The sequence below is a fragment of the Eurosta solidaginis genome, chromosome 5 (assembly GCF_040869045.1).
Source record: "Eurosta solidaginis isolate ZX-2024a chromosome 5, ASM4086904v1, whole genome shotgun sequence".
NCBI classification, from domain to species: domain Eukaryota; kingdom Metazoa; phylum Arthropoda; class Insecta; order Diptera; family Tephritidae; genus Eurosta; species Eurosta solidaginis.
In genome coordinates this window covers 17,354,808-17,380,759 of record NC_090323.1, presented here as the reverse complement: position 1 = coordinate 17,380,759, position 25,952 = coordinate 17,354,808, and the positions used below count along the sequence as shown (strand labels likewise).

Sequence of the window (25,952 nt, the reverse complement as noted above, 5' to 3'; positions counted from 1 at the left end):
CGATCCTTTTAAATTTTTATCGTATTCTGTTTCTAGGCGCACAAGTGGACCAAAAACTATCTCGTATTGATAACCATCTGCATAACGCTATAGCACTTGTGATGGTTCAGTGTCTATACCTGGCTTCTCTAAATCCTGAAATGTTGCATCGATATTTTCCTTCCATAATTCCTCTAATTTGTTTATTTGTGCTGCTGATATTTGTCGTGCACGCCACTGCTCCTGCTCGGTAGGCACCTTAACCAACCATGGCAAAAACGAACGATCAGTTATAAGTGGCTTCCATTGTTCTTGATCCCAATTCATATACATTACGTACGCCACACGAGTAAAATTTTAGTACTGTTTCTCGAAGTGGACCTTCAGAATGTAGGGTGACTTCCCTATGTTTAGCCGTCACCGAAAGTTTAACAATTTGGGATCCAGATGTGCTTCCACGCCTATTGCAAAACCATTTTTTGCAATTATTGCACATCACTTCGTCGTCGAAATTGTTGTTGCACAAGTTTGCTTTGTTCCGTTCGCCGTTTCCACAATTTCTCTGCACAAAAAGCATATTTTTTTCGCCCTTATTTACCACTATCTGTTGAGAAATTTTTTTGTTGTGCAGTTCTTAAGATAACTATCCCCATTTTACGATAATAGCTGGCAAACTTTTGTAAAAGTATATTTTTTCCAATTTTCGAGAAAATTATTCCTTTTTGTCGCCAATACACAGTCGGAAAGTCCACAGATGAGTAGTGATGAACGATATTTCACTATCGATGATTGCATCCCCGCCATCTATATTATGGCTGGTTTTCATTATGTCAAATTTCACGTCAAACGTTGCCATTTTAATGAAAACGGGTTTTCATATAGTGTCATTTGTGTTTGTCGTCACTTTTGACTACGCTGTGTCAATTAAAATGTCAGCTAAATGAAAACGGCCCCATTTCTGTTTGCCAGTTGATATGGCATCATTTGACTGTCAAAATGCATTTGGCAGCATGTTGGCATTTTTCTCTAGGTTTGACATTTACACAGCTGATTTCGTAAGCCAAAAATCAAATTGCAAATTTATAGCTGAATTCAGTAAGCCGTCTCTAGTCACTATTAGAGACTATTTGGGGTGAAAATCACTTTTGAGACAATTTGCCATTCTGTAAGCTGTCTCGCGTCTCCAGCCTCACAAAAGCAATCACTAATTTGTGAGCTGGTTCGGGGCAGATCACAAACGTGAAAATTTCAGAAAAAGTATGAAAATTATTTGCGAAAAACGCTTTAAATATATTCTTTTTATTCTTCAAATTAAAATAAGCATAGAAAAAAATAAAAAGCAGAAAATACTTAAAAAAACAGAAATACTTAAAGAACTCTGAGATTCCGCTGAGATTCGAACCTACACACTTTCGGATTTTCTATAAATGTTGTGACCGGTGTCTTAGCGAGCTGAGCCACAACACCACTCAACATCGCGTTGACAAAATGCGATGCTATATTATTTGTTCAATGTATGAGTAAATTTTCATTTTGGTGAATTTCGTTGATATGGTGAATTGTTTTTGTGACTTTCGTTTACTGAATACCGAAATCATCTCAAGTCACAAAAATTGTCTCTAAAAGAAAATCTCAAATTTAGAGACTTGAGATGAGACTGAATTACAGAATTCAGCCGTTAAGGTAAGGAAATTAATTATTTAATATAATATATAAAGAATGATATATGTATTTAAATTGTTTTCGTTTAATTTATGAAAACTAGATAAATGGACGAAATGGAAGCCACGCCACCAACCCCTGCAACCAAAAAAAAAGTGCGAAAGCTAGCGGAACATTGGACAAACGAGCGAATGGAAAAACTAATTAATGAAGTGGAGTCGAGGGAAGGGACCTGGAACTTCTTGTCCAAAGAATATAAGGACAGGAATGCAAGGGAATCCCTTTGCCAAGAAATTGCTGAAATTATGGAGCTGCCTAGGTCGGAGGTATCCACAAAGTGGAACAGTCTTCGTTGTTCGTTTCGGGTAAGTTATTGTGTTTTGTGTCACCAAAGATATTGTGGGATTTATTGTAGATTTCACAAAGTAATAGTGAAACTACAATTTAGCAGTAGCAGTATCGTGGCAGCGGCAGTGAATTTAGAAACAGTGCTAAACTCGGCAGTATTGCTTCTTACTGCCACTGTGCAAATGTGAGTTATTACTTGAACATTCCCTAAAAAAAAGTAGCCACTGCCACCGTCGCTGTTAGTGCCAAATTGTAATTTCACTATAACGAACTGACTCAGCTTATAGTAATTTATTGTCTTTGGTGTCACATTCAAATACGTTACAGAATAATAATCATATTGTTTTTCTCTACAAATTTAGGCCGCATTTAATAAAATGGGACAGACAAAGAGTTGGCAAGGGTCAACGTCGTCTACAGCAAACCCTATACACGCATCCCTTAAATTTTTAGAACCAATGATGCGAAATGAAGCGCCAACAACTTCGAACTTGAATCATGTAAGTATATACAGAAGTGGAATACTAAAATAAGCCGTTTTCATCATCTCCGGTAAACGCTTACCGACAGTTGAATTGACAAATCGTTCGGTTATCTGTCAAAACATTTCCGGCTAGCGGGTCAGTAAGCGTATACCGCAGATGGAGTTTCTTTTTCCTCTTGGTTGAAACTCAAAGAAATATGCCCTTTTTTATGAAATTTAGTTTTTGACAGATCTTTTATATAGGAAGTAGCGTCTTTTAGCAGTTTCCATTGAAGACAACATGTGTAATTTTGTTTTCCGGGCCTATTTCATTAAAATCCCGCATTGAGTGGAAAATGGCAATACGGCCTTTTGTTTAATCACTCTTCATTTAATAATACTGACTCATCCAAAATATGTGTATGATTTCAATTTAGAAAAGCCAAATCCCATCACTTGGATCTGCATCTGCTTCCGAACATTCTCCAGAAGAGTCCTCTCCGACACCATCCACATCAGGCACAAAGCGACGAAGATATGACAATTGTCATGAGGATGGTTACGCCAAAGTTGTTGAGCGGTGCTTAGAAACTGTAACTGCTGCTACAAAAAGTGATGCTTGGGATGATGTCGGACAATTTGTTGCCTCAAATGGACGCCTGTGGGAAGCCTCAAATCCCCAACATGCACACGAATTTAAATCAAATATTTATGAGGTTGTACTCACATTTCAGAAAGGCTTACAGAGGTGAATACTTACACTGCATATGGATGATCTTATTAATTTATATTCTTCTACAGGTCTATCCAGCAGAATATCTGATGGATTAAGGATCCATTCAACGGAAATTTATTTAATTTATAAAGGAAAAAATGTAGGTTATGGCCTTTGTGAATAAAGGTAACAATTTGTATTTACGACAATAATTTTAATTTTTATTAATATTAATATTGTGGATACCTCTGATCTAGGCAGCTACATAATAACTGCAATTTCTTGCCAAAGGGCTTCCCTGGCATTCCTGTCCTTATATTCTTTGGTCAAGAAGTTCCAGGTCCCTTCCCTCGACTCCACTTCATTAATTAATTTTTCCGTCCGTTCATTTGACCAATGTTCTGCTAGCCGCAGCGTACTAAAACAGTTTTAAAAATTCTTAAAAAAAAAACTTTACTTTTTACGAAAATTCGATGGCTTTTATAGAAAAGTAGTTGAGTAATTTTACTGTAGGCAAAATTGGTGAAAATTACAAAAAAAAAAAAGAAATACATGTAAGCGGACTTAAGTTATATTAAAGAAAAAAGTGTATGCAAATGGTTCCACCATTATAAATGAATTCAAATCTATTTCTCTTGCTAATGAAGTAATTAATTTATTTTATTTTCTTTTTATGCGTAATTTAACAAACTGTAAAGCTCAGTAATTAGTGTTATAACCATACCTGGACACAGTGTACAAATTTTCATTTGAAGTACCACTACACTTTTTCCAGTTTAAGTTCAGAAATTTACAATTCATATTCAGAAAATTACAATTCAAGTTCAGAAATTTCAAATTCATATTCAGAAAATTACAATTCAAGTTCAGAAAATTACAATTTAAATTAAGAAAGTTACAATTCAAGTTCAGAAATTTCCAATTCATATTCAGAAAATTACAATTCAAGTTCAGAATTTCCAATTTAAGTTCAGAAATTTACAATTCAAGTTCAGAAATTTCCAATTCATATTCAGAAAATTACAATTGAAGTTCAGAATTTCCAATTTAAGTTCAGAAATTTACAATTCAAGTACAGAAATTTCCAATTCATGTTCAGAAAATTATATTTCAAGTTCAGAAAATTACAATCTAAGTACAGAAAATTGTTCAGGTATTTTTATTTCATCCAAAGGAAATCTGCGCATGCAAAATTGTTTAAACATATATGTTAATTTTATTAATTCGTACATAAATACATACATAGCTTCCTCTTCAAAAGAGCATGTGGCTTTTCCAAAATAAATATGTAAACAAAAAACCCTTCCAGCGTGCGCCAACATCGCGAGCTTGCGGTGGCTGGTGGAAGTCGTTCCAAACCTCCAAAGGCAAGGCACGAACGCGCGGTTTGAGGTGGTGGATAAAGCGCAAATCTCCACGGTACCAAAAGTTAAGGTATGGATACCATGCGTGATGAAGTCGGAGGATACACTGCGACTTCTGCAGAATCAGAATCCGAACATACCGACACAGGATTGGAAGGTACTTACTGTATCTCGGCCTACCGAGGATGGTCAGTTCTACATCTTCCAAATAAACAAGCAGGCGGAGGATATTTTGTACACGCAGCTTGGCAAAATGTCCTTTGGCACTGGCAAAATTTACATGCGACTCAGGAAAAGAAGTCCCGAGGATAAAAATCCTAACACGCTGGAAGTGGGCGAAGTCGAAAAGGACCTCAGAAGCCTAAGGGAAAAAAGACAGGTGGAGGTCCCCGACGTCACCACGAACGTGCTAGAAGAGGACCAACCGCTAAATGGTGCTGTGACTCGCACAGAGGAACACACGGCACAACATTCACGAGGGGCTGAAGGGGGCCTCGAATACTCTAAACCAAAAGGGCAAGCGGAGGACGACGAAGGTGCTGGAGGGGGACAAACAGCCCAATGGTGCTGCGAGTCCTACAGATAAACCTCCAACACAGTAAAGTGGCGTCGAGCGAACTCCTCCTAACCCTTCAGGAGGGTTCGTTTGACGTGGCGCTGATCCAGGAGCCGTGGCTCTCATCGGGAGGAAAGGTTTCTGGACTTAGCGCGCGGGTTTGGCGTTTACTACGCACAAACGGAAGGACGGGTGCGAGCTGTAGTAATGGTAAGGAAACAGCTGCATTCATATATGCTGCCTAATTACACCACCGAGGATCTCGTAGCGGTGGCCGTTGAGCAAAAGAATAAGCAGGCATTTATCCTGGCGTCCTGCTACATGGCCCATGCTGCGGAGGTTCCACCGATGGAGTGCAAAAGGCTAGTACAGGAGGAAGGGCGCAAAGGGCGGTTGGTCATAGGCGCAGATGCAAATGCGCACCACAATGCGTGGGGAGGAGCAGATACGAACGAGAGAGGCGAATCTCTATTTTGTTACATCCTGCAAACCAATTTGCAGATAGCCAACAGGGGAAATGTTCCTACATACATTGGTCCAACATCCAGCAATGTTCTGGATATTACATTGAGCTCCGAGCGTGATATATCAAGGTATGATTGGATGGTTATCAATAGACCATCCTTCTCCGACCATGCGTATATAAGCTTCAGCATCCCACTAAAGAGGGTAGAGAAGGGAGGAACCTTTAGAAACCCTAGGGCAACGAATTGGACTAAATTCCAGAAACATGTAGAAACGAAACTGGGACAACCCAAAGAGGTTGCTAATGTAGAGGAACTGGAGGAGTCGAATGAATTCCTAACAAGGACAATGAGCTGAGTCTTCTAAGAAGACAGGTAAAAGAAATGTTTAAACTCGCAAAGACCGCGGAAAGCGAAGCGTGTCGGGACGAGTACAGGGATCTACTGAGGATCTACAAGCGTGAAATTACCAGGGCGAAGAGAAACTCATGGAAAAGTTTCTGTACGGACATAGAGTGCTCCAGTGAAACAGCACGGTTGAAAAAAGTCCTAGCAAAGGGAAACATAGTCCAGGGACTAATAAAGAAAGAGAACGGGGAATGGTCACGTGATAGTGAGGAATCCCTTGAGGTGCTTCTCGATACACATTTCCCATCGGGAGACGGTTTAGAAGAACCAGCAGACATCACTCACACTTCGATCACGGAGCTAGTGGTGCCGGGCTTGGTGACCGATACGAAGATCGAGTGGGCAGTGAAGACGTTTTCTAAGTTTAAATCGCCGGGCCCAGATGGTATATTCCCGGCCATGCTACAATTCTCAAGCAGGGCGGTCGTGGAATGGCTTAAAATAATATTCGATGGGTGCATAAGACTGAATCATGTTCCGCACTCTTGGAGAACTGCTCGTGTAGCTTTTCTACCAAAGGCGGGGAAGATCGGTCACGTGTATCCCAAAGACTATAGACCCATTAGCTTAACATCATTTCTGCTCAAAACCTTTGATAGGCTGATAGATGTGTACATAAAGTCCAACGTGGATGGAAAGCTGCTCTCCACAACACAGCATGCGTACACCAAAGGCAAGTCGGTAGACACCGCATTGCATAGGGTGGTAATAAGCATAGAGAAATCCCTGGAATATAAGGAGTATGCTCTAGGAGTCTTCTTGGACATTGCCGGGGCTTTCAATAATGTTGCAAAATGGGCGATTATGGATGGTCTTAATTACATTAAAGTACATCCTGCCTTAATCAGATGGATCGGCTGCATGTTAAATTGCAGAAAGATTACATCACAATGGGGATTGTACGAGGCCACGAAATCAGTGGACAGGGGCACGCCGCAGGGAGGGGTGCTATCACCTCTGCTGTGGACACTGGTCATCAACCAACTGCTCAGGCAATTCGATGAGGGACCCGTAAAACTTACGGCTTACGCAGATGACGTTGCAATTGTCATAAGTGGAAAATGCCTTCCAACGATTAGTTCTTTGATGGATCGGGCGCTTCGGGATATTCATACCTGGGCATCTAATGTCGGACTGAAAGTCAATGCGGAGAAGACGGATATGGTCTTGTTTACAAAGAGGTACAAGGTCCCAAATTGGACCAGGCCTAAGTTAGGAGCGGTGACCTTACAGGAGAAACCTTGCACAAAATATCTAGGAATCATCCTAGACAGTAAGCTGTCATGGAAGCTCAACGTGGAGGAGAGGGTCAAGAAGGCCTCAACGGCACTCTATGCATGTAAAAGAATGCTGGGGTGTACGTGGGGCCTATCGCCCTCTCTTTCTCATTGGGTTTTTACAGCGATTGTAAGCCCTATTCTATACTATGGAGTTCTTGTTTGGTGGAAAGCCACACAAAAAACAACATACCTCAAAAAATTAGAGGGGGTATGCAGACTATCGATGCTTTGCATTACGGGAGCCCTGAAAACAACCCCGACGGCTGCACTGTATGCCATTCTGCACATTTCACCTGTAGACCTGGTAGCAAAGAACAAGACGAACAGACTACATGATTCCCTACCTGCACTTTGAGGGAGATCTTAAGGCCACAATAGAGGTGGACGGTTGGCGCAAGGGTGCGCAAATGGCGGACGAGGCGATACATGTGTACACCGATGGTTCCAAAATAGTGGAAGGAGTAGGGTCTGCGGTATACTGCGCTGATCCGGAATTAAGCAGATCCTACAGGCTGCCGGATTACTGTAGCGTTTTCCAAGCGGAAATATTAGCCGTAACCAAAGCAGTAGAAACCTTGGAAGAGAATAGCTTAAGCTGCAACCGTGTTAACTTTTATATTGACAGTCAAGCAGCAATTAAGGCAATAATCTCGCATAGCACAGCATCTAAATGCGTGTTAGAGTGTAAGCAGTCTCTGGAGAGAATCGGGACAGGGAGAAGCATACATCTATATTGGGTCCCAGGGCATATGGGAATAGATGGGAATGAAAAAGCGGACGAATTAGCTAAAAAGGGCGCATCCCTTGAAGCTTGCTCCGTAGACGTCCCAATTAGATTGGGCGAGATTAAGCGAAGGCGAGAGGTGCACATGATCGACCAAGCAGAAAAGGCGTGGGTTCAAGCGCGGGGCTGTAAAGTGTCGAAGATTATGTGTAGGTCTTACAACCTTAGACTAACACAGTTGCTTCTATCATTAAAAAGAGAGGACTGTAGACTCATGACGGGTATTCTGACTGGACACTGCCTTCTGGCGTCACATGCCTTTAAATTAGGCTTGGTCAGTGATAGCAGGTGTAGGAAGTGCGGGTTGGAGGAGGAAACGATCGAGCACGTTCTGTGCTCGTGCCCTGCACTTGCCAGGCTAAGACTCCAGCTATTAGGAGTGATACAGCTGTCAGATCTAGAAGCAGCAAGTGGCTTAAGTCCTAGGAAGCTTCTAGTATTTGCCAAGAGGACGGAGTTATTTTATAACATAGGTCCTGGTTTTTGATAGGGTTTTTCAGTTTGGTCGTTAAAACAAACTTCTGGTAACACTACGGACTCAATCAGTCTATGTGAGGTCCTCATGGACCGGCCAGTTCAACCTACCTACCTACCCTTCCATATGAATATCAGAGAAACCTCGCTACATTCCATTACGCTTCGCTTTTTATATATTATACTTTGTATGAATGTGAAAAAAATTTTTTTACCTTGGCCGCGCACGTGTATTTACATTTACAGAATGAAGTAAAATCATAGGAATTTTGACTCAATTACTTTTACGAACATGTGTGAAAAAAAGTGTGAAAAAAATTTTAAAGCACAAAGTAAAATTTTCTGAAGTTGAATTGTAATTTTCTGAACATGAATTGTAATTTTCTGAATATGAAAATTTCTGGTCTTGAATTGGAATTTCTGAACTTGAATTGTAATTTTCTGAACTTGAATTGGAAATTCTGAACTTAACTTGGAAATTCTGAATTTGAGTTGTGATTTTCTGAATTTGAATTTTAATTTTCTGAATATGAATTGGAAACTTCTGTACTTGAATTGTAAATTTCTGAACTTAAATTGGAAATTCTGAACTTGAATTGTAATTTTCTGAATATGAATTGGAAATTTCTGAACTTGAATTGTAAATTTCTGAACTTAAACTGGAAAAGGTGTAAACCTTTTAGTGATAGCGGAATTCTGAGTGCACTAAAATTTTAATGCACCCTGCCCAGATATGGTTATAATTATGTTACGAAAAATTCGAAATTTGTTGTACTGTGTAACCAATATGCAACTAATTTGTTTATTATTAAAACTAAATAAAATTGCAAAATCTTATGATTATTTAAGTTTACCTAAATTTTGTACTTCTTACTTAGGCGCTTTTAAAAAATTTCAATTATGCAGGGGTGGCTTTCCGTAATTCGTAATAACGTATCAAATAATCGTTTTTTTCGCATGCTCCGGTTTCACATCCATTGGTCTTCTGAGAATTCGAAAACCAGACGCACATATTCCGAACACATTCTCAATTACATTTCTTGCCCGCGATAGCCTATAATTAAAAATTTTGTGCGACATCACCTGTTCCCGATAGCAAAATGGTTTCATTAAGTATGTTTTTATGGGAAACGCGTCATCAGCCACAATCACAAAAGGCATTTCAGCAATTTCTAGCGGAAGCGGCCTTGGAGGCGGGAAATTTAATGTGTTGTCAGCAAGAGCACTTGAGAGAGGGCATCTGAAATTTTGATTAAGTTATGATAATTCTGGTGCAACATGCATGTGATTTACCTTGCGAAAACGCCCCCGTCAGACTCACGGCCATATGCCCCAACTTCAACAAACAAAAATTTGTAGTCAGCATCCGCCAAAGCCATCAGGACAATGCTGTTATACTTTTTGTAATTGAAATACTCTGAACCGCAGTTTGATGGAGCTTGAATAGCAATATGCTTTCCATCTAATGCCCCGCAGCAATTAGGAAAATGCCATCGCTCGTTAAAACGGTCAGCTATCTTCGTCCATTCGTCATGGGTGCTCGGAACCTTCACGGAAGATAAAACATATTTTTTAACGCTTTTTGCAGGAATACACATGTTACGCTCCCCACCTTTAAAAATTCTTCTCCTAAAACAGTATAAAGAGCCCGACATGTCTCATGTATTATCTTACAAATGGTGGTTTTCCCCAGAAGGAAAACACTCATCAGACTAGAAAAGCTGTCGCCAGTTGCTAAATAACGCAAAGTAACAGCAATTCTTTCGCCAACCGAAATAGGTTTTCGAAAAACTGTTTTTTTCTTGCAAATATATGGAGTGAGGCGCTCCACAAGAAAATCAAAATCTTCCACAGACATTCGCAAAAAATTGCTTAGCCACTTTGGATCCCGCTTGACCAGCTTAGTGCGCAACGTAGAATAAAACCCACATGTCTCTCTATTCCGCAGACCGGGTCGAATCCACCACTGTTTCGGGTTTCTTTGGTTATACCTTTTATTTTGCCAAGCTCGTAGCGATGTTACCAAACAAAGAGCGGCAGTAGCTATACTAATTTTTATATTTTTACGCATTTTATTTGTTTATATTATTTTACTTTCTAATATTCTTTTTATTTATATAAAGCTGATCATCTGCCAAAAAATGACGTTTAGGCTTTTACATCAAACATGAAAATGGAATGTCAATCAACTGACACGTAAGGTTTGACATCAGAAATGAAAACGGAAGGTCAATCAATTGACGCGTAGTTTTGACGAAGGCGTTTGACACTCATACTTTGTGTCAGTTAAGGAGATGTAATGAAAACGCTTTTGACACCAAATGACCAGCTGTCACATGATGTCAATATTTGATGTCAGTAGTTTTGACATAATGGAAACCAGCCTTTAGTATTAGAATTTCATGCTGAAGGAAAATCGCCAATCGCTATAATCGCTATTGGCGATATTCTGCCAGAGGTGATTGCCATTCAAAAGAATCGAATGAAGGAAAATCGCCAATCACTGATATTTTTGGATTTCAATAGCGGCGATGCAATCACCAATAGCGAAATATCGTTCCATCACTAATCTGACAGTAGACAAAAAATTATTTAAAAATTTCATTGCCACAAAAAGTTGCTGAAAACAATATAAAACAAAATTCGTATATTGGATACTTTATTGAAGTACACCAAACAATATTACTTGTGCGTAAATGTGCACAACATTCGTGAATAAGCTACAAATTTTTGTACCATCAGGCTCTTGATAAATTGTTCCCTCAGGGCGAGCGACAGTCGCTCTTTAGATAAACAACCCCTAAACTCCAAAAAAAAAAAATTGTCACGTGCATACGAACCTTTTTCAAAATTTCAAAATATTTAGTGAGCAGGATTTCGTTTCCGCCAATATCATATTTTGCAGCAAATATTGTCTCCGAGAAAACTGAGGTTTCGTCCATTTCTCTTTCAATGCCTTCTTCAGTTGTTTTATTGTTTTCATCGTTCGCTTCATGTACCATATCACGGCTCTGTTCAAACAGAGAATCCCCGACAATTTCGAAGAACTCTTCAAAATTAACTTCCGCTGATTCGCTGTCGTAATTTCCCATACCGATGTAAACGTTTTAATCCGACCCGCCAAGAAACTCTCAAGAAATATAATAAATGAACAATTTTCCATTAAAATTTTTTTCCAGTTTTCAAACTTGAAAACTTTTAAATAGGTTCTTGGTTTCTCTATTTACGCTACCAGTACTTCGTCATGCACAGTCGACACGTCCACTGAGGGAATTATCAACGGAAGTCCAAGGAAATTTCTGTGCCAATAGATGTTTCTGTTTAGCTTTTAAAAAGATGATTTTTGTGGTGATCCACATGTAAGGCACGCGTTGACCAGAAAAGGGGTTAACCTGAATCTTTCATCTGAAGTTGGTATCATTCTGTCCCAAAAACCAGTGGCACTTTGGAGCCAATTTTATATTTTACAAGTTTTAAATACATAGAGAAAAATCGGATATTACTATTGCATTTTGCAAACCCACGGACCAGTATAGAGATACAGTATTTGACCATATACCGCTAAGAAGAATACATGAAGGAACTTGTACTAAATATTTTTTTTATGAATTGCTTTTTCTTCAATTGTTTAAACTCCAATTGAGGACGTTCAAATGTAGGTTAGTACTTTTACATGCAAGTACCTTTTATATGGCACATTGACAACACTTATTTAGAACGATGACAATTTTCGGAACAGGGTTGTTGAAATATTTGTCATTTACTTTTTTTATTATTAAATTTTTAGAATAATTTTAATAAAAATGCTTTTTCAATTAACTTCTTTGTGCTTTATTATCATTTAAATAACGAAAAAACTGGTCATCACTGTACTTAACTAAATTTTTGTGTTGATATTTTGAAGTGGCTTTAATTAAAACAACCATGTGTTATTTGAGCGGGTTTTGTGCTTGTACATTTTTCATAATTGATTGGTACTAGAAAAGTGTGTGCACACTCAGCAAAGGCTGCATTCATTTGATTGCTTATTCTGTGTTGAAACATTTTTGTGTTTCATTCAGTTACTTCATTCTTCGAAGAGTTCAAGAGTGCATTCTTTTTTTCTCACTAATGAATGAAGAATGGGTTGACTTTTAAGCCACATTACTAAACAAGGAATGAAATAATGAAGAAAGAGCATTATTAAATCAATCACCCCTATTCTGCATTTCGATTACGTTCCCGTTCTACGCTCCGCTACACTGAAAAACGTTTAAATTTTATTGGTAATAGTCTAGTTGAGGGGTCGACTGCTAATACGCGAGAGAGGTGTCAAAAGACGCGTCTTGACATCAGTAGTAATAATCCGAAGGCGGAAAATAAAAATATTAACGCGTTCAAAAGATATTAACGAAAAACCGAAAAAAGACCGCGGGTACCTCCGAAACCGGGGGTCGGATCCATAGTATTTTTGCGCAGAACACCTTTCGGCGTTGGCGGCCTTCGGCCGCGCTTATAAAAAATAACCCTGGGCTACGCCATGCCACGTCCGGGTGTGTGGTTTAACCGTGGCTACCGCCACGGTGATGTACAATTTTTTTGGTGGGTACAAACAACAACAACCACATGGAAATCGCCAACTTCAACTGCAAATATCTCCGGACAGAGATAAAATTTTTCTTTTCCGCCTTCGGATTATTGTTCTCGAGATTAATACGCGTCTTTTGACACCTCTCTCGATATTTTTGGTAGCGTATTAGCAGTCGACCCCTCAACTAGACTATTACCATTTTATTATCCACGCCATTTTGTACAAAAAAAAGCAATAGAATATATTGCCGCAGTGTTATATTTTTTTGAGTGAAGTGCTTTCATAATTGTAAGTGCGTTTTTGTCGTTCTTTTGGTCAATTCCCTGCCGTGGCCACCAAGTTTTGTTAAAACGGATTCCTGCACGAATATAGTTGACATTTTTGAATTTTAAGGGTGCTAATTTCATTGCACTGGCCTAAAATACTTTATAAAGGTTTATTTATTCTTTCCGCAAGGATTGTTTACGTTTTCGCTTCACCTTCCTCTACTTCGGCAGCTTGCATTGGCATATAACTAGATCCAACGAACAGACATAAATTATAGCTGGAATCAATAGCCGCGGCATTATTTTTGGAGTTGGAAAGCAAGGCATACGAAAATTGCTAGGCGAGAATGGAAAGGCAAATATTGCGAAATTTGTGTAATCCATTTGAGATGAGTGACGAATTGTAAGAAATTGAACTTAAAAGTGGTAAAGTTTAATGACATATTTTCTTATCTAGGTTCAAAAAAAACTTTCGACTTAACAAGGATGCTTTCAAGTATGTGTTAAGATACTTTTGCGGGGCAAATACGTCCAAGGACTTCGACATCGACATGTTGTTTTTGACCTGGAAACATATAAAAAACAATCATCATCAAGCCTTCTACGTTTCTTAACAAGTTTTACTTACATTTTTGTTAATATTCTGTTATAAATTAATAAAAAAAATAAAAAGAAAATATTTTTCCGCCAACTAATTTGCAACTTAGAAAAACGGAACTACGATCGAAATGCAGTATACAAAAAATCGAACGATTCGAAAGAGATTGGAACACAGAATACCAAAATTGCCAAATCGAAAAAATTCCAATCCAAGTCGAAATGCAGAATGGGCTGATTATTTATTATTACGGCGTTTTAAGCCTAAAACTTAGATTATTACAAATTATACGTATATTTTAATAATAGTATTTCTAGAATTTGGGGTAATCCATAACTATATTCGGAAATATATGATTGCGTTAAAGGAAATTGCATATTCGTAATGATATAATTCGCAAAATTAGTTTTGATAATAATATTATTTAAAACATAACAAAACAAACATTTTATAAAGAAATTATTCTTGGATGACATATTTTAACCAACGAATTCTGGATGCTTGTCAAGCATATGTTTTTTCATTTTTGATAATTTATTAAAAATCTTTGTACAGCTTTGATGTTGGCATGCATACGAATCAATGCCCAAACATTTCTCTGTAAATAAATGTTCTTCATATTTTTCAATTGAACGAAATTGTGCGTCACAATTTGTACAATGCTTTATAAAATCACCCGCATGATTTTTATCCATATGAGCGCGCAACTTATCGATGGTTGCAAATGTCTTACCACAAACAACACATGCTACTTTTTGTTTTGCTTTCCCTCCGATATCTTCAGTTTTATTACGCTTCACAATCTGTTCGGTTTGTTTGATATCTTCGTTTTTACGCTTTTTTGCAGTTGATAACCCATTAACGTTGAGTTCTTGATTTGATTCGATATTGGTTGGTGGTGTATCATTTATTCCCGTCAAATTTATGCTGTGCTTATTGGTTACATGTGATAGTAATAGGTTATAACGTTTGTAAGCTCCAGCACAATAAATACATTTGTATATATTTTCATCGCTGGAATCGTGTTCGGTTTTCATATGTGTTTTGTATATTTTCCTTTTTGTACTTTCGAATGTGCATTGTGAACAACGGAAAATCCAATCGTTTTCTAGTACATTCACATCTCCCTCATTATGCGACTTTTGATGCGGAGCATCATCCTCATTATTATTTTCCTCATCAACTACTAATAAGCTTCCATTTAGATTATTGCTATCAATTTCATGCTTTATAACCGTATGATGTTTAAGGCTCTTGAAATTATTTGTCTCATAGGCACAAAACTTACATTTAAATTCATTTTCGACTTCTTCATGTCTTATCTCACCGACTAATCCGAGCAATTCCTTATCTGTTGTAGTACTTAGCTCAAGATCTGGTATTACAGACTTACGCCTTTGCGGCAACGGACGTGGTTTATTTTCATGTTTGTAGGAAATATGATTTTCCAAGGCGAATTGGCGCGCATAAGCACAATCGCATTGTTTGCATTTATAGATTTTCGATTCCTCTATTTCATGTTTACTTTTTAAATGATTTTTAAAAATTTTCGGAGATATATTTTTATATTCACAATGCTCACAAGTGAATTCGTACGCAAATTGTGAATCATCTACAGATTTTACCACTTTAGTTGTATTAAAAAGTGTATCATCAGTTTTGAGTGGTTTTGTAATCTTTTCCTCATCAGCAGCTTTATTCACTTTGGCTGCCTTAACATCAGTAACAGCATTCGGCAGTGGGTTTTCACGCTTTCCCTTAGGAGCTTTATCCAATTTGGTTGCCTTAATTTTACAATCAGTTGTTAGTGGTTTTTTAAAGTTTTCTTCATCCGCAGATTTGTTCACTTTGGTTGCCTTAGCAGGTGTGACATCAGTTATTGGTGGATTTCCAAATTTTTTTTTATCTGCAACTTTATTCACTTTGGGTGCCTTAACTAGGGAAATATCATTTTTGAATTGCTCTCCAATTTTTGTGCTGCTCATTAATGGAGGTGTATCCAAAGCAGTTGTCTTGAGTCGCTGCCGCTGCGGTCGTGGTTTGTTTTCGTGCACGTACGCTATATGATTTTGTATACCGTTGACACGTTGATAAGATTCAGTGCAATACATACATTGGTAAATACGCGGATATTCTAAGTTATGTTTGGCACTCAAATGTTTTTTGTATAAATTTGGTTTCTTAGTTGTGTAATCACAATGCCTACATTTGAATATCCATTCGGCTATGGGTTTATCCAAATCTGATACGTCTCTATCATTTTCATCTATTCTTGATATATCACTTGGTTCATTTTCTTCTTCTAGCTTCATCTCTGGAATTTTTTTACTTTGTACACTACTTTCTTCTGCTTTACTGCTACTAAACGCGTCGTTAAGACGTTTAAATAAAATTTCGGTCTGTACAATCGATATGGAACACTCTCCGCAGATCAGAAATTTTTGCGGAAACTTAAGTTGCTGCAAGCAGAAGCACACCTTAGTGAAATTCTTAATTTTTACTCAAAGTAATTACCTGATCGTGTCGTATTGATTTTATTACGCTAGACAATTGTGTGCCAAGCACTTTATCATGGGGTTTCAATAATTTATCATGATCCTTTTTACACAAACTGCATGTTTTAATATCGGATGTATTCATTTTTGTAAAGTTCAGTTTGACAAAAAAGCGTGTTGGCGTCTTCTTATCCGATGACATCTTTGGCCATAGTACAGGTTTACAAGTATGATATGTATGAGAAGGAAGCATTTCCTTTCCTTTTCTAACACATTGCAGTTTGACACTTCGGTCAGTGTCAAACTATTGTGGAACTCAGTGGAACCTGCGTGGGACATGCGTTTGACACTGAACGAAGTGTAAAAATTACCGGGGTTGCTGTCGTTGGAAGCGACGCAGGGAAACAAAAAAAGGAGCGGAATATCAGATATGGGTTGCTGTGATGGTAAATTTTTTGAACGAATTTAGTATGAAAATGTAGTGCACCTATATGGGTCCTACAGAAAATTATACAAAAGTCTTGATTTAGGGTATCTGAGGACGCGTAGTAATTCCAGTATTAACAATACAAACACGGGTGCTAAGTTTTTCTACCCGTTCAAAAGTTCTCGGCGAAAAACAGTGTGAAACCGAGGTTGACTGCAATAACCCGTCCAAAAATGTGGAAAGAGAAATGAAAATACGCGTTTTGTCCTTTTATCAATAGCCCAAAGACGAAAAAGTAATCGAATTATTGGAAGCGAGCAAAAACGCGTCTATTAATACCTCCCCCCACGGTTTTGGTCGTGTTTTAGCAATCGTCCCCGGTAATAAAGTATCACAATTTGTTAATTAAAATTGTCGAAAACATATGGATTCTAAAGAAGGATGTAATTAAGTGCTCGCTTGAAATTAAATAAGGGCATTTCTTTGTAAAATTACGATAAAAATTTTACGCAGTTTTCGTTAGCAGATACTACACTTTTCTTGGACCTAAGAAGTACAACAGTGCCAAATACCATCCACAAAAAAAACGAACAAGAACAAGCATTTTATCAGGTGATCGTGGCTGTGTATGTGCATGCTGCTACATATCCTACTTGTAGACCTGTACTATGTCTTTGGCCATAGTAAAATTTACCAAGTAGCGCAACTAACAGCTGATCGGTGAAATTAGCACATTCACACGCACAGTTCTCGACTCATGCGGCAGTTACCCATCGACGTGTGCCGTACGTAAGGACGTTTGTCGTACGAAGCACGTTTGACCGAACTTTCAAGCCCGTAGGAATCAATGTATGGGTCTGTGTACATGTACATAACATATTTGTGTGTGTATTGTTTACAGATAAGCACTGTTGCCATTGACCATTTTGCATGTATGCTTATGGAAACATCAACTTTTTCCAATTTAATTTTTGATATTGTAAAAGGCCGGAATACATATTAAATAAGTATAAATAGATTAAATATTTATAATCAGCACTTTTACATAATTATTTCGAATTATTTCCACAATTTTTCAAACTTTAATTAGGCGTTTTTGCATAAAATTGGAAACGGTCAAAAATTAGCGCACAAAAGTTTACTAGGTAACTCTGTCTAGTGAGAGAGCGATCAGCTGACACGTTCTTACGGAAAAAATCAAAATTGTTTTGATTTCTACGTTCCGGGCTACGTACGTACGGGCGTTGCACGTCGGTGAGTTTTCGTTTACATTGCACACTCATAAGATAGGTCGTGTCAGCTGACACGTTTTTTCTACGTACGTTCGTGGGTAACTGCCGCATCAGTTGCAAAAAAAAAAAACTAGATTATTTAGCTTAAAGCTGGAGACATTGGTGCTTTATCGGTAACCGTATCGGTAACCTTTTAACAGCTGATTCGACCAACCTTATGAGAATCAATGCAATCGATTATTGGTGCCGCTAAAGTCGTAACCGTATCGTAGCCAACCAATTGGGAATTGGGTTTTGGTTTGCCGTCGTAACGATAAACAGCTGATTACGTTAGGGATACGGATACAGCCATACGACATACGGCACCAATGACTCCAGCTTAAATTTTAAAGTGAGATAATCCTTACCAACTGATACATATATAGAATATATAAGGCGTTTTTGTTGTTATTAAAATAATCTTTTTATTTATATTGAAAGTTTTTATCATTTATTTTTGAACTTTATTTACTGAATGAAAATGAAAGCATCTACAAAAATAGCATTAACACAATTGCTTAGTTTCATTTACGATTTATTGAGTTTGCCACAACGCAAATTTTGTAACCGTTCCTTACTAAAACCTAACTGCGCTATACATTTTATTTTATTGCAATCAAGCAAAACTAGGTTCACAACGTTAGATTGGTGAAAGACATAGTCTTATCCTAAAAATTTGAAAATGTGATACCTAAAGGTACACTTTGTTTTTGTTTGTGCAGTTGTAACTAAAGCCAAATGTCCCCTTTATTAAAATTTTATATAGGACACCCCTGAAACATCCTACAATTTTCGCTTTTTACAACAAATAAAACTAAAATTTGATCCTTTTTTTTCTATTCCTTTTTGCGATTAGTTTTGGTCCCAAATGACAACATGGTGTGGCAACCGTATTTGAGAATTCACGTGGTAAGGTTGGAATTTTACGATTTTTTAAATAATGAAATAGTAGTATGCAACCGACTGCCATAGTAGTAGACATGTACATGAATATTATGAACAAAGTTTAAAGCTAAAAAAATGTCTTTGAAATATAATCTAAGAGAAGATGGACACGAGGCGTAGCTTCATAGACGCGTATTAGGCACAGCATAAGCAATCTTGAGGTGTAGAGATCTTAACTGCGTGCCATATTTTGCAGGCGTCTACGAAGCTACGCCTCTTGTGTATCTTGCCTAAGTTCAACTTTTTAGGAGATCTAACATTTTTAATTAATATTGATAAATAACACCTAAAGCAAATACGCTTTAGGTGACTTTGGCGTCGTTTGGCCACTTGCGTTGCCTCTACACCTGACTTTGAACACACGTGCTTTAATTGCTTCAATCCATAAGCAACGCAACGCCAACGTCAAAGCAACACACAAATAATTAAAAACTTACGTTCTTCTTGAAGTTTCTTGCATGTTAGAAAAAAAAACCGATTTTCTATCGCCGTTCAACTAAATAAAAAACATAATTTTGTATTCATGTCGATTTCGTGATCGAACAGGAGAGACGGTGGAACATATCCTCCTGGAACGCGACGCAATCTGATGAGGGCACAATAGATCAACGGTCGCATTGCAATCCCCAATAAATTTTCTATCTATCTTCATGTTATAAAAATAGTTGTATTTCATTTTTCCTCATGTGACAGGGGAACTTTTAACGTCCGTTATTTTAAAGTAACCCTTATTTGACGAATCACTGAACGATTTCTTTCAAATAAAGTGTTTGTTAGCGTTCACCGAAATGGTGAAAACGGCCCTGGAATTGTTAGCTTATATAGCCAGGCCCGAAGAGAGGGGGCAGGAATAGAGGGATTCCCCCGGGCCCGGGGTTTCTCAGCAACGAATTTCAAAAGCAACGAATATTGATAATGATTTTTTGCCTGGGTCTGAGGAGACAATAAAAACATCAAACAAAAATGTATGTTTACATGAATCCGAAATCGTAAAGTTTTCGTGGTGACACTGATGAAGGTTCATCTTCAAAAAGTCTTCCAACAGTACCACCAACTCTGTATCAAAATCCAGATTATTTAAAAGACTTTGATATCGGTACAGTGAATAATGAGTTTTTGCGATCTGAAAAAGTCAACGAAATAATTCGTCGAGGTCATCAAAAGCGTCCTGTTATTTTTCCACGTGATTGTCATGACGTTGCATTTCCTACTTCGTTGTTAAACAGAATCTTGCCAAATGGAGACAAAGTGGAGCGTGACTGGTTAGTGTGGAGTGCCAGTGGCAATGCTTTTTTTTTGCCTACCATGTCGTCTATTAACCACCAATACTTTAAATCGACCTAAAAATTTGTTGTCCTGGCGGATATTCAAAATTCCAGGAATGATAGAAGCTATACGATAAACTGCCATCACACGAAAATACTCAAAATCACATTAAATGTTGCGATCTTTACAAAATCTAAATCAAAAGGGGCTACAATTGATACACCTATCAATGACCAGATAATCACTGAAACTCAAAAGTGGAAATAAATTTTATATAGAATTTTGGACACTATTTTCTTTTTGGGTAAAAGAGGCTTAGCTTTCAAAGGCGAAAATATATATCTTGGTGAACGAAACGATGGAAATTTGTTGGGCATCTAAGATCTCATAAGCCAATATGATCCGATACTTAGAGCTCATTTGCCATACTTGATTGAAGATTGTCGTGCACAAGGGTACGATAACCGCGCAGCAAAATTTGCTGAAAAATACAAGTAGGACATTTCTCAAAGCTTAGAATATGAAATAATTCACTTGAAACACATTTACGAAGCAAATATTGATAAAGGTCTGCCACCATTGGAATCGCTAAATGCTATCTACATATGTTCAAAATCTGCATACGATTTCCCCCAACATTTGTGTTGCTTTACGTATATTTTGCACTATATCTGTCACTGTAGCTAGTGCACAACGTTCCTTCAGCGTCCTTTCAAGAATCAAAAACTTTCATAGATTGTGTTCATCTCAAGAGCGAGTTTCAGAACTTGACACGCTTTGTGTTGAATCCGTTTTGGTAAGACAGTTAAATTTTGATATTATTATAAACATTTTGCAGCGAAGAAAGCAAGTAAAGACACTCTTTCATATCCGAACTTTCTATATTGAATAATTAAAATTTATAATCATCATTAAATTTATCAGAAATGTTTTAAAATGTCACCAAATAACTAGAAAATATTATTTGAAATAATATGTGGCTTTTAAAAGAGAATTTTATTTGTACGTTGCAATAAAATAGTGTAAATAGTAAATATTCTGTGTTAATTTTATTTTCAGCTCTTAGTCCAAAAATCATTTAGTTGATGTGGCAAAAATGTTTTTTGACGTAATCCATCAATAATGATTCATGAATGAGACGTCACTAATTCAAGTTAGTCAAATGTATTAGTGGATTTTTTATAGGGGGCCCGTAAATTGTTTAGTCTCGGGCCCGGATTATCTATCTACGGCCCTGTATATAGCCAAAGAAAGTTATGCATAAGCAAAATTTAGTCAGCACAAAACGAATAGTTAGAGAAAATTTAAAATATAATGCATATGTATAAAGTGCATGCAATTTATGAAATCATTTTTATTATATAAAATTAGTTTGACATATCAGATTTGTCAATATTATTTTAGTCCTGCTACTCTTAACACATTTATAATATTTAAGAAGAACATTTAAGAAGTAAGAAACATGAATAATGTTTAATTAATACGTGTTTCATTTATTTTCATTGAGGAATAAGTTCGTAAAACTAAAAAGCACGTTTTTATAAAGTGCATGTGAAGCTCCATAGATAAAATGAGTAATAGAAGGAACATTGGTTTATATATTACATTTCTAAAATGAAAATCTCCTGTTAAAAAAGTAATAGAATGAACATTGGTTTGTGCATTACATTTTTAAAATGAAAATCTCCTGCTAAAAAAGAAAGAAAACCTAACTAAATTTTTTCATTTTCGTTCTTAACTACACTCCCTTTTCTGATTCAGGATTTCGGGCAAAGTTTGAAAAAACTCCGAACATCAATTCCTTCATTATATGACATTCGACTGCCTTCCACTCTATTCGCAACATAAGCTCTATTTAAGCTGCCAAACTATATAGTAAACAATGTCTTTGACAGCTGTCAATAATGCTGCCAGTGTATTTGTGTATGGTGCTACCAGTAATCGTTTTATTAAAAAGACAAAAAGGTTTTGACCATTGTGAATGAAACTAATATCATTGTATACTATATAGTCTGGCAGCTTAAATTTAGGTTATGTTGCGAATAGAGCGGAAGACACTCGAATTCAGTGGAAGAGACACTCGAATGGAGTGGAATGAAGAACAGTAGGAGAAGCAGAGTTGCATTGGATCAATCATTGCATCGATATCAAAGATAAATTTAGAAAAAATAATTAAATACTTGAGTATAAGCAAACATTTTCTTTCAATTACTGCAATTAAGATGTCCTAGATGCTATATATTCCAAAATTATAACATTTTATGTCTGTTGAAAAGTTTAAATTCAATTTCCCTAATACTATGTTCAAACAGAGAAATAAATTGAGGCAATTTTGATTTAAATTGAGTGGTGTTGGTTAGCTCAACTCTACAGCAACAACATACCTTTGTTCAGATTATCAAAATGTGCGTGTTAGGAATGAAAACATAAAACTTAGAAATTTTTGTTTGTTGTAAGAAAATGTGTTTAATATTTTGGTTTCATTGTGACTTTGCCATGTTCTTTTGACAATCTCGACTCAAGTGAAATGAAAAATATAAAATCAGCTGATGAGATGAGCCAAACATATGGTTGAGCCTTGCGTAACTAACGTTTAAATCTACTCACTAAACATAATTTACAAGGTTGCATTTGCGGTTTGAAACAATTTATTACGCAATTTTTTTTAAATTGGCAATTTATTGTATGATAAGTTACGTAATAAATTGCCAAAATAGTATAAATTGACAATTTGTTGTGTGTTTGTACATAGTATAAGTTTTCCGTAATATGGCCATTATTGATGTTTGTGTGTGTGTGCAAATTTTGAGCGATCAGCTGTTAGTTGCGCTACTTGGTAAAGTTTACAATGATAATATGCTAATGATTTATGCTCAAGATTGAATAATCACCCCTATTCTGCATTTCGATTACATTCCCGTTCTACGCTCCGCTTTAATCAAAGTTTGGTATTCTGCATTACGACGGAATCGTAAAGAGAAGAGGAAGAGCAAATGATTTTCGAAATCAGCTGTTGGTACGGAATGTGTGAACATTGCAACAAAATAAATTAAAGAAAATTTGTAAAAAAACACTGAAAAACGTTTATATTTTATTATCCACGCCATTTTGTACAAAAAAAGTAATAGAATATATTGCCGCAGTATTATTTTTTTATTGAAGTGCTTTCATAATTGTAAGTGTGTTTTTGTCGCTCTTTTGGCCAATTCCCTGCCGTGGCCACCAAGTTTTGTTAAAACGGATTCCTGCACGAATATAGTTGACCTTTTCTGAATTTTATGGATGCTAATTTCATTGCACTGGCCTAAAATACTTTATGAAGATTTATTTATTCTTTCCGCAAGGATTGTTTACGTTTTCGCTTCACCTTCCTCTACTCCGGCAGCTTGCTTTGGCATATAACTAGATCCAACGAACAGACACAAATTATAGCTGCCTATTATACTGGAATCAATAGCCGCGGCATTATTTGTGGAGGTGGAAAGCAGAGCATACGAAAATTGCCAAGCGAGGATGGAAAGGCAAATATTGCGAGTTTTGTGTAATCCATTTGAGATAAGTGACGAATTGTAAGAAATTGAACTAAAAAGTGGTAAAGTTTAATGACTTATTTTCTTATTTAGGTTCAAAAAAAACTTTCGACTTAACAAGGATGCTTTCAAGTATGTGTTAAGATACTTTTGCGGGGCAAATACGTCCAAGGACTTCGACATCGACATGTTGTTTTTGACCTGGAAACATATACAGCCCTATTCTGCATTTCAACTTGGATTGGAATTTTTTCGATTTGGCAATTTTGGTATTCTGTGTTCCAATCTCTTTCGATCCAACTTCGAATCGTTCGATTTTTTGTATTCTGCATTTCGATCGTAGTTCCGTTTTTCTAAGTTGCTTTTTATTTTTTTATTAATTTATAACAGAATTTTAACAAAAATGTAAGTAAAACTTGTTAAGAAACGTAGAAGGCTTGATGATGATTGTTTTTTGTCACCACTATTCTGCATTTCGATTACGTTCCCGTTCTCCGCTCCGCTTTAATCGAAGTTTGGTATTCTGCATTACGACGGAATCGTAAAAAGAAGAGGAAGAGCAAATTATTTTTCGAAGTCATCTGTTGGTACGGAATGTGTGAACATTGGAACAAAATAAATTAAAGCAAATTTGTAAAAAACACTGAAAAACGTTTATATTTTATTATCCACGCCATTTTGTACAAAAAAAAGCAATAGAATATATTGCCGCAGTGTTATATTTTTTTGAGTGAAGTGTTTTCATAATTGTAAGTGTGTTTTTGTTGTTCTTTTGCCCAATTCCCTGCCGTGGCCACCAAGTTTTGTTAAAACGGATTCCTGCACGAATATAGTTGACATTTTCTGAATTTTAAGGATGCTAATTTCATTGCACTGGCCTAAAATACTTTATAAAGGTTTATTTATTCCTTCCGCAAGGATTGTTTACGTTTTCGCTTCACCTTCCTCTACGCCGGCAGCTTGCTTTGGCATATAACTGGACCCAACGAACAGACACAGATTATAGCTTTCTATTATAATGGAATCAATAGCCGCGGCATATTTGTGGAGTTGGAAAGCAACGCATACGAAAATGGCCAGACGAGAATGGAAAGGCAAATATTGCGACATTTGTGTAATCCATTTGAGATGAGTGACGAATTGTAAGAAATTGAACTTAAAAGTGGTAAAGTTTAAAGACTTATTCTCTTATTTAGGTTCAAAAAAACTCTCGACTTAACAAGGATGCTTTCAAGTATGTGTTAGATACTTTTGCGGGGCAAATACGTCCAAGGACTTCGACATCGACATGTTGTTTTTGACCCGGAAACATATAAAAAAACAATCATCATAAAGCCTTCTACGTTTCTTAACAAGTTTTACTTACATTTTTGTTAAAATTCTGTTATAAATTAATAAAAAAATAAAAAGAAAATATTTTTCCGCCAACTAATTTGCAACTTAGAAAAACGGAACTACGATCGAAATGTAGAATACAAAAAATCGAACGATTCGAAGTTGGATCGAAAGAGATTGGAACACAGAATACCAAAGTTGCATTGCAGAGTTCAAAATTGCTTCGTTCTGCGCATCTACGTCACACTTGCCTGCTTGAGCGAATGAAAGAAAGAGAGAAAAAACAAGAGCTAAAGGAAAATGACGTAAAAACTGGCCATAAAAAACAGCTGATCTTTTGTTTACATGCGTAATGCCCAATCTTGTGTGCGTGATTTGTGGGCTGGTATATAGCATTTTGGATAAGGCGTCAATTAGTGGTAACTTATCCATTAATCAGCTGTTTATCGTTACGACGGTAAACCAAAACCCAATTGGTTGGCTACGATACGGTTACGACTTTAGCGGCACCAATAATCGATTGCATTGATTCTCATAAGGTTGGTCGAATCAGCTGTTAAAAGGTTACCGATACGGTTACCGATAAAGCACCAATGTCTCCAGCTTAAAGCCATAACCAATATTAGCCGTGTTTTTTAACACGCGCGTATACGTTTCGTTTGCGCGTGTAAAAAAACGCGTATCTTCGCTTAGATAATGCTTAGGAGACCCATCTAGCGGCTGTGGTTAAACAACTAGCTACAGCAACAGGG

The 25,952-nt window shown here is 37.0% G+C and overlaps 3 protein-coding genes and 2 long non-coding RNA genes across 8 annotated transcripts; 3 read left to right on the top strand and 2 right to left on the bottom strand.

Moving 5' to 3' along the window:
• Window positions 1-1,576: 1,576 nt before the first annotated feature.
• LOC137254000 (uncharacterized) lies at window positions 1,577-3,371 on the top strand. 2 transcript variants are annotated; one of them, XM_067791654.1, is made up of 5 exons: window positions 1,577-1,662; window positions 1,745-2,006; window positions 2,352-2,489; window positions 2,890-3,200; window positions 3,254-3,371. In XM_067791654.1, exons 2-5 carry the CDS (start codon window positions 1,749-1,751, stop codon window positions 3,273-3,275), a joined length of 729 nt encoding a protein of 242 aa, XP_067647755.1. In that variant the 5' UTR covers window positions 1,577-1,662; window positions 1,745-1,748; the 3' UTR covers window positions 3,276-3,371. The 2 variants fall into 2 exon arrangements, with proteins under 2 accessions (XP_067647755.1, XP_067647756.1); XM_067791655.1 differs by lacking the exon at window positions 2,352-2,489.
• A 5,764-nt stretch (window positions 3,372-9,135) lies between these two features.
• On the bottom strand, window positions 9,136-11,719 carry LOC137254066 (uncharacterized). Of its 2 annotated transcripts, XM_067791763.1 has the most exons (3): window positions 11,338-11,719; window positions 9,791-10,044; window positions 9,136-9,737 (listed from the first exon to the last, which is right to left on the bottom strand). In XM_067791763.1, exons 1-3 carry the CDS (start codon window positions 11,587-11,589, stop codon window positions 9,434-9,436), a joined length of 810 nt encoding a protein of 269 aa, XP_067647864.1. In that variant the 5' UTR covers window positions 11,590-11,719; the 3' UTR covers window positions 9,136-9,433. The 2 variants fall into 2 exon arrangements, with proteins under 2 accessions (XP_067647864.1, XP_067647865.1); XM_067791764.1 differs by lacking the exon at window positions 11,338-11,719 and adding an exon at window positions 10,110-10,845 and having other exon boundaries at window positions 9,136-10,044.
• Window positions 11,069-14,010, top strand: LOC137254067 (uncharacterized). Of its 2 annotated transcripts, none has more exons than XR_010953964.1 (3): window positions 11,069-11,185; window positions 13,565-13,736; window positions 13,791-14,010. It is a non-coding gene; the product is annotated as an uncharacterized lncRNA (long non-coding RNA). The 2 variants fall into 2 exon arrangements; XR_010953963.1 differs by lacking the exon at window positions 11,069-11,185 and adding an exon at window positions 12,400-12,762 and having other exon boundaries at window positions 13,300-13,736.
• Window positions 13,299-16,693, bottom strand: LOC137254065 (zinc finger protein indra-like). The gene is made up of 2 exons (XM_067791762.1): window positions 16,446-16,693; window positions 13,299-16,390 (listed from the first exon to the last, which is right to left on the bottom strand). Exons 1-2 carry the CDS (start codon window positions 16,677-16,679, stop codon window positions 14,411-14,413), a joined length of 2,214 nt encoding a protein of 737 aa, XP_067647863.1. The 5' UTR covers window positions 16,680-16,693; the 3' UTR covers window positions 13,299-14,410.
• Window positions 16,694-23,285: 6,592 nt separating this feature from the next.
• LOC137233782 (uncharacterized) lies at window positions 23,286-25,762 on the top strand. The gene is made up of 3 exons (XR_010947561.1): window positions 23,286-23,904; window positions 23,959-25,007; window positions 25,062-25,762. It is a non-coding gene; the product is annotated as an uncharacterized lncRNA (long non-coding RNA).
• The last annotated feature ends 190 nt before the right edge of the window (window positions 25,763-25,952 follow it).

Bases quoted from the DNA above. Each gene is read 5' to 3' on its own strand.
- LOC137254000 (XM_067791654.1), top strand. From the start codon at position 1,749: ATGGACGAAATGGAAGCCACGCCACCAACCCCTGCAACCAAAAAAAAA. The intron at 2,490-2,889 runs GTAAGTATATAC...ATTTCAATTTAG, and splicing joins CAACTTCGAACTTGAATCAT to AAAAGCCAAATCCCATCACT. The intron at 3,201-3,253 runs GTGAATACTTAC...ATTCTTCTACAG, and splicing joins TTTCAGAAAGGCTTACAGAG to GTCTATCCAGCAGAATATCT.
- LOC137254066 (XM_067791763.1), bottom strand. From the start codon at position 11,589: ATGGGAAATTACGACAGCGAATCAGCGGAAGTTAATTTTGAAGAGTTC. The intron at 10,045-11,337 runs GTTCGTATGCAC...TCTTCCGTGAAG, and splicing joins ATTTTGAAATTTTGAAAAAG to GTTCCGAGCACCCATGACGA. The intron at 9,738-9,790 runs GTAAATCACATG...TCAAAATTTCAG, and splicing joins GACGGGGGCGTTTTCGCAAG to ATGCCCTCTCTCAAGTGCTC.
- LOC137254065 (XM_067791762.1), bottom strand. From the start codon at position 16,679: ATGCTTCCTTCTCATACATATCATACTTGTAAACCTGTACTATGGCCA. The intron at 16,391-16,445 runs GTAATTACTTTG...TTCTGCTTGCAG, and splicing joins AATCAATACGACACGATCAG to CAACTTAAGTTTCCGCAAAA.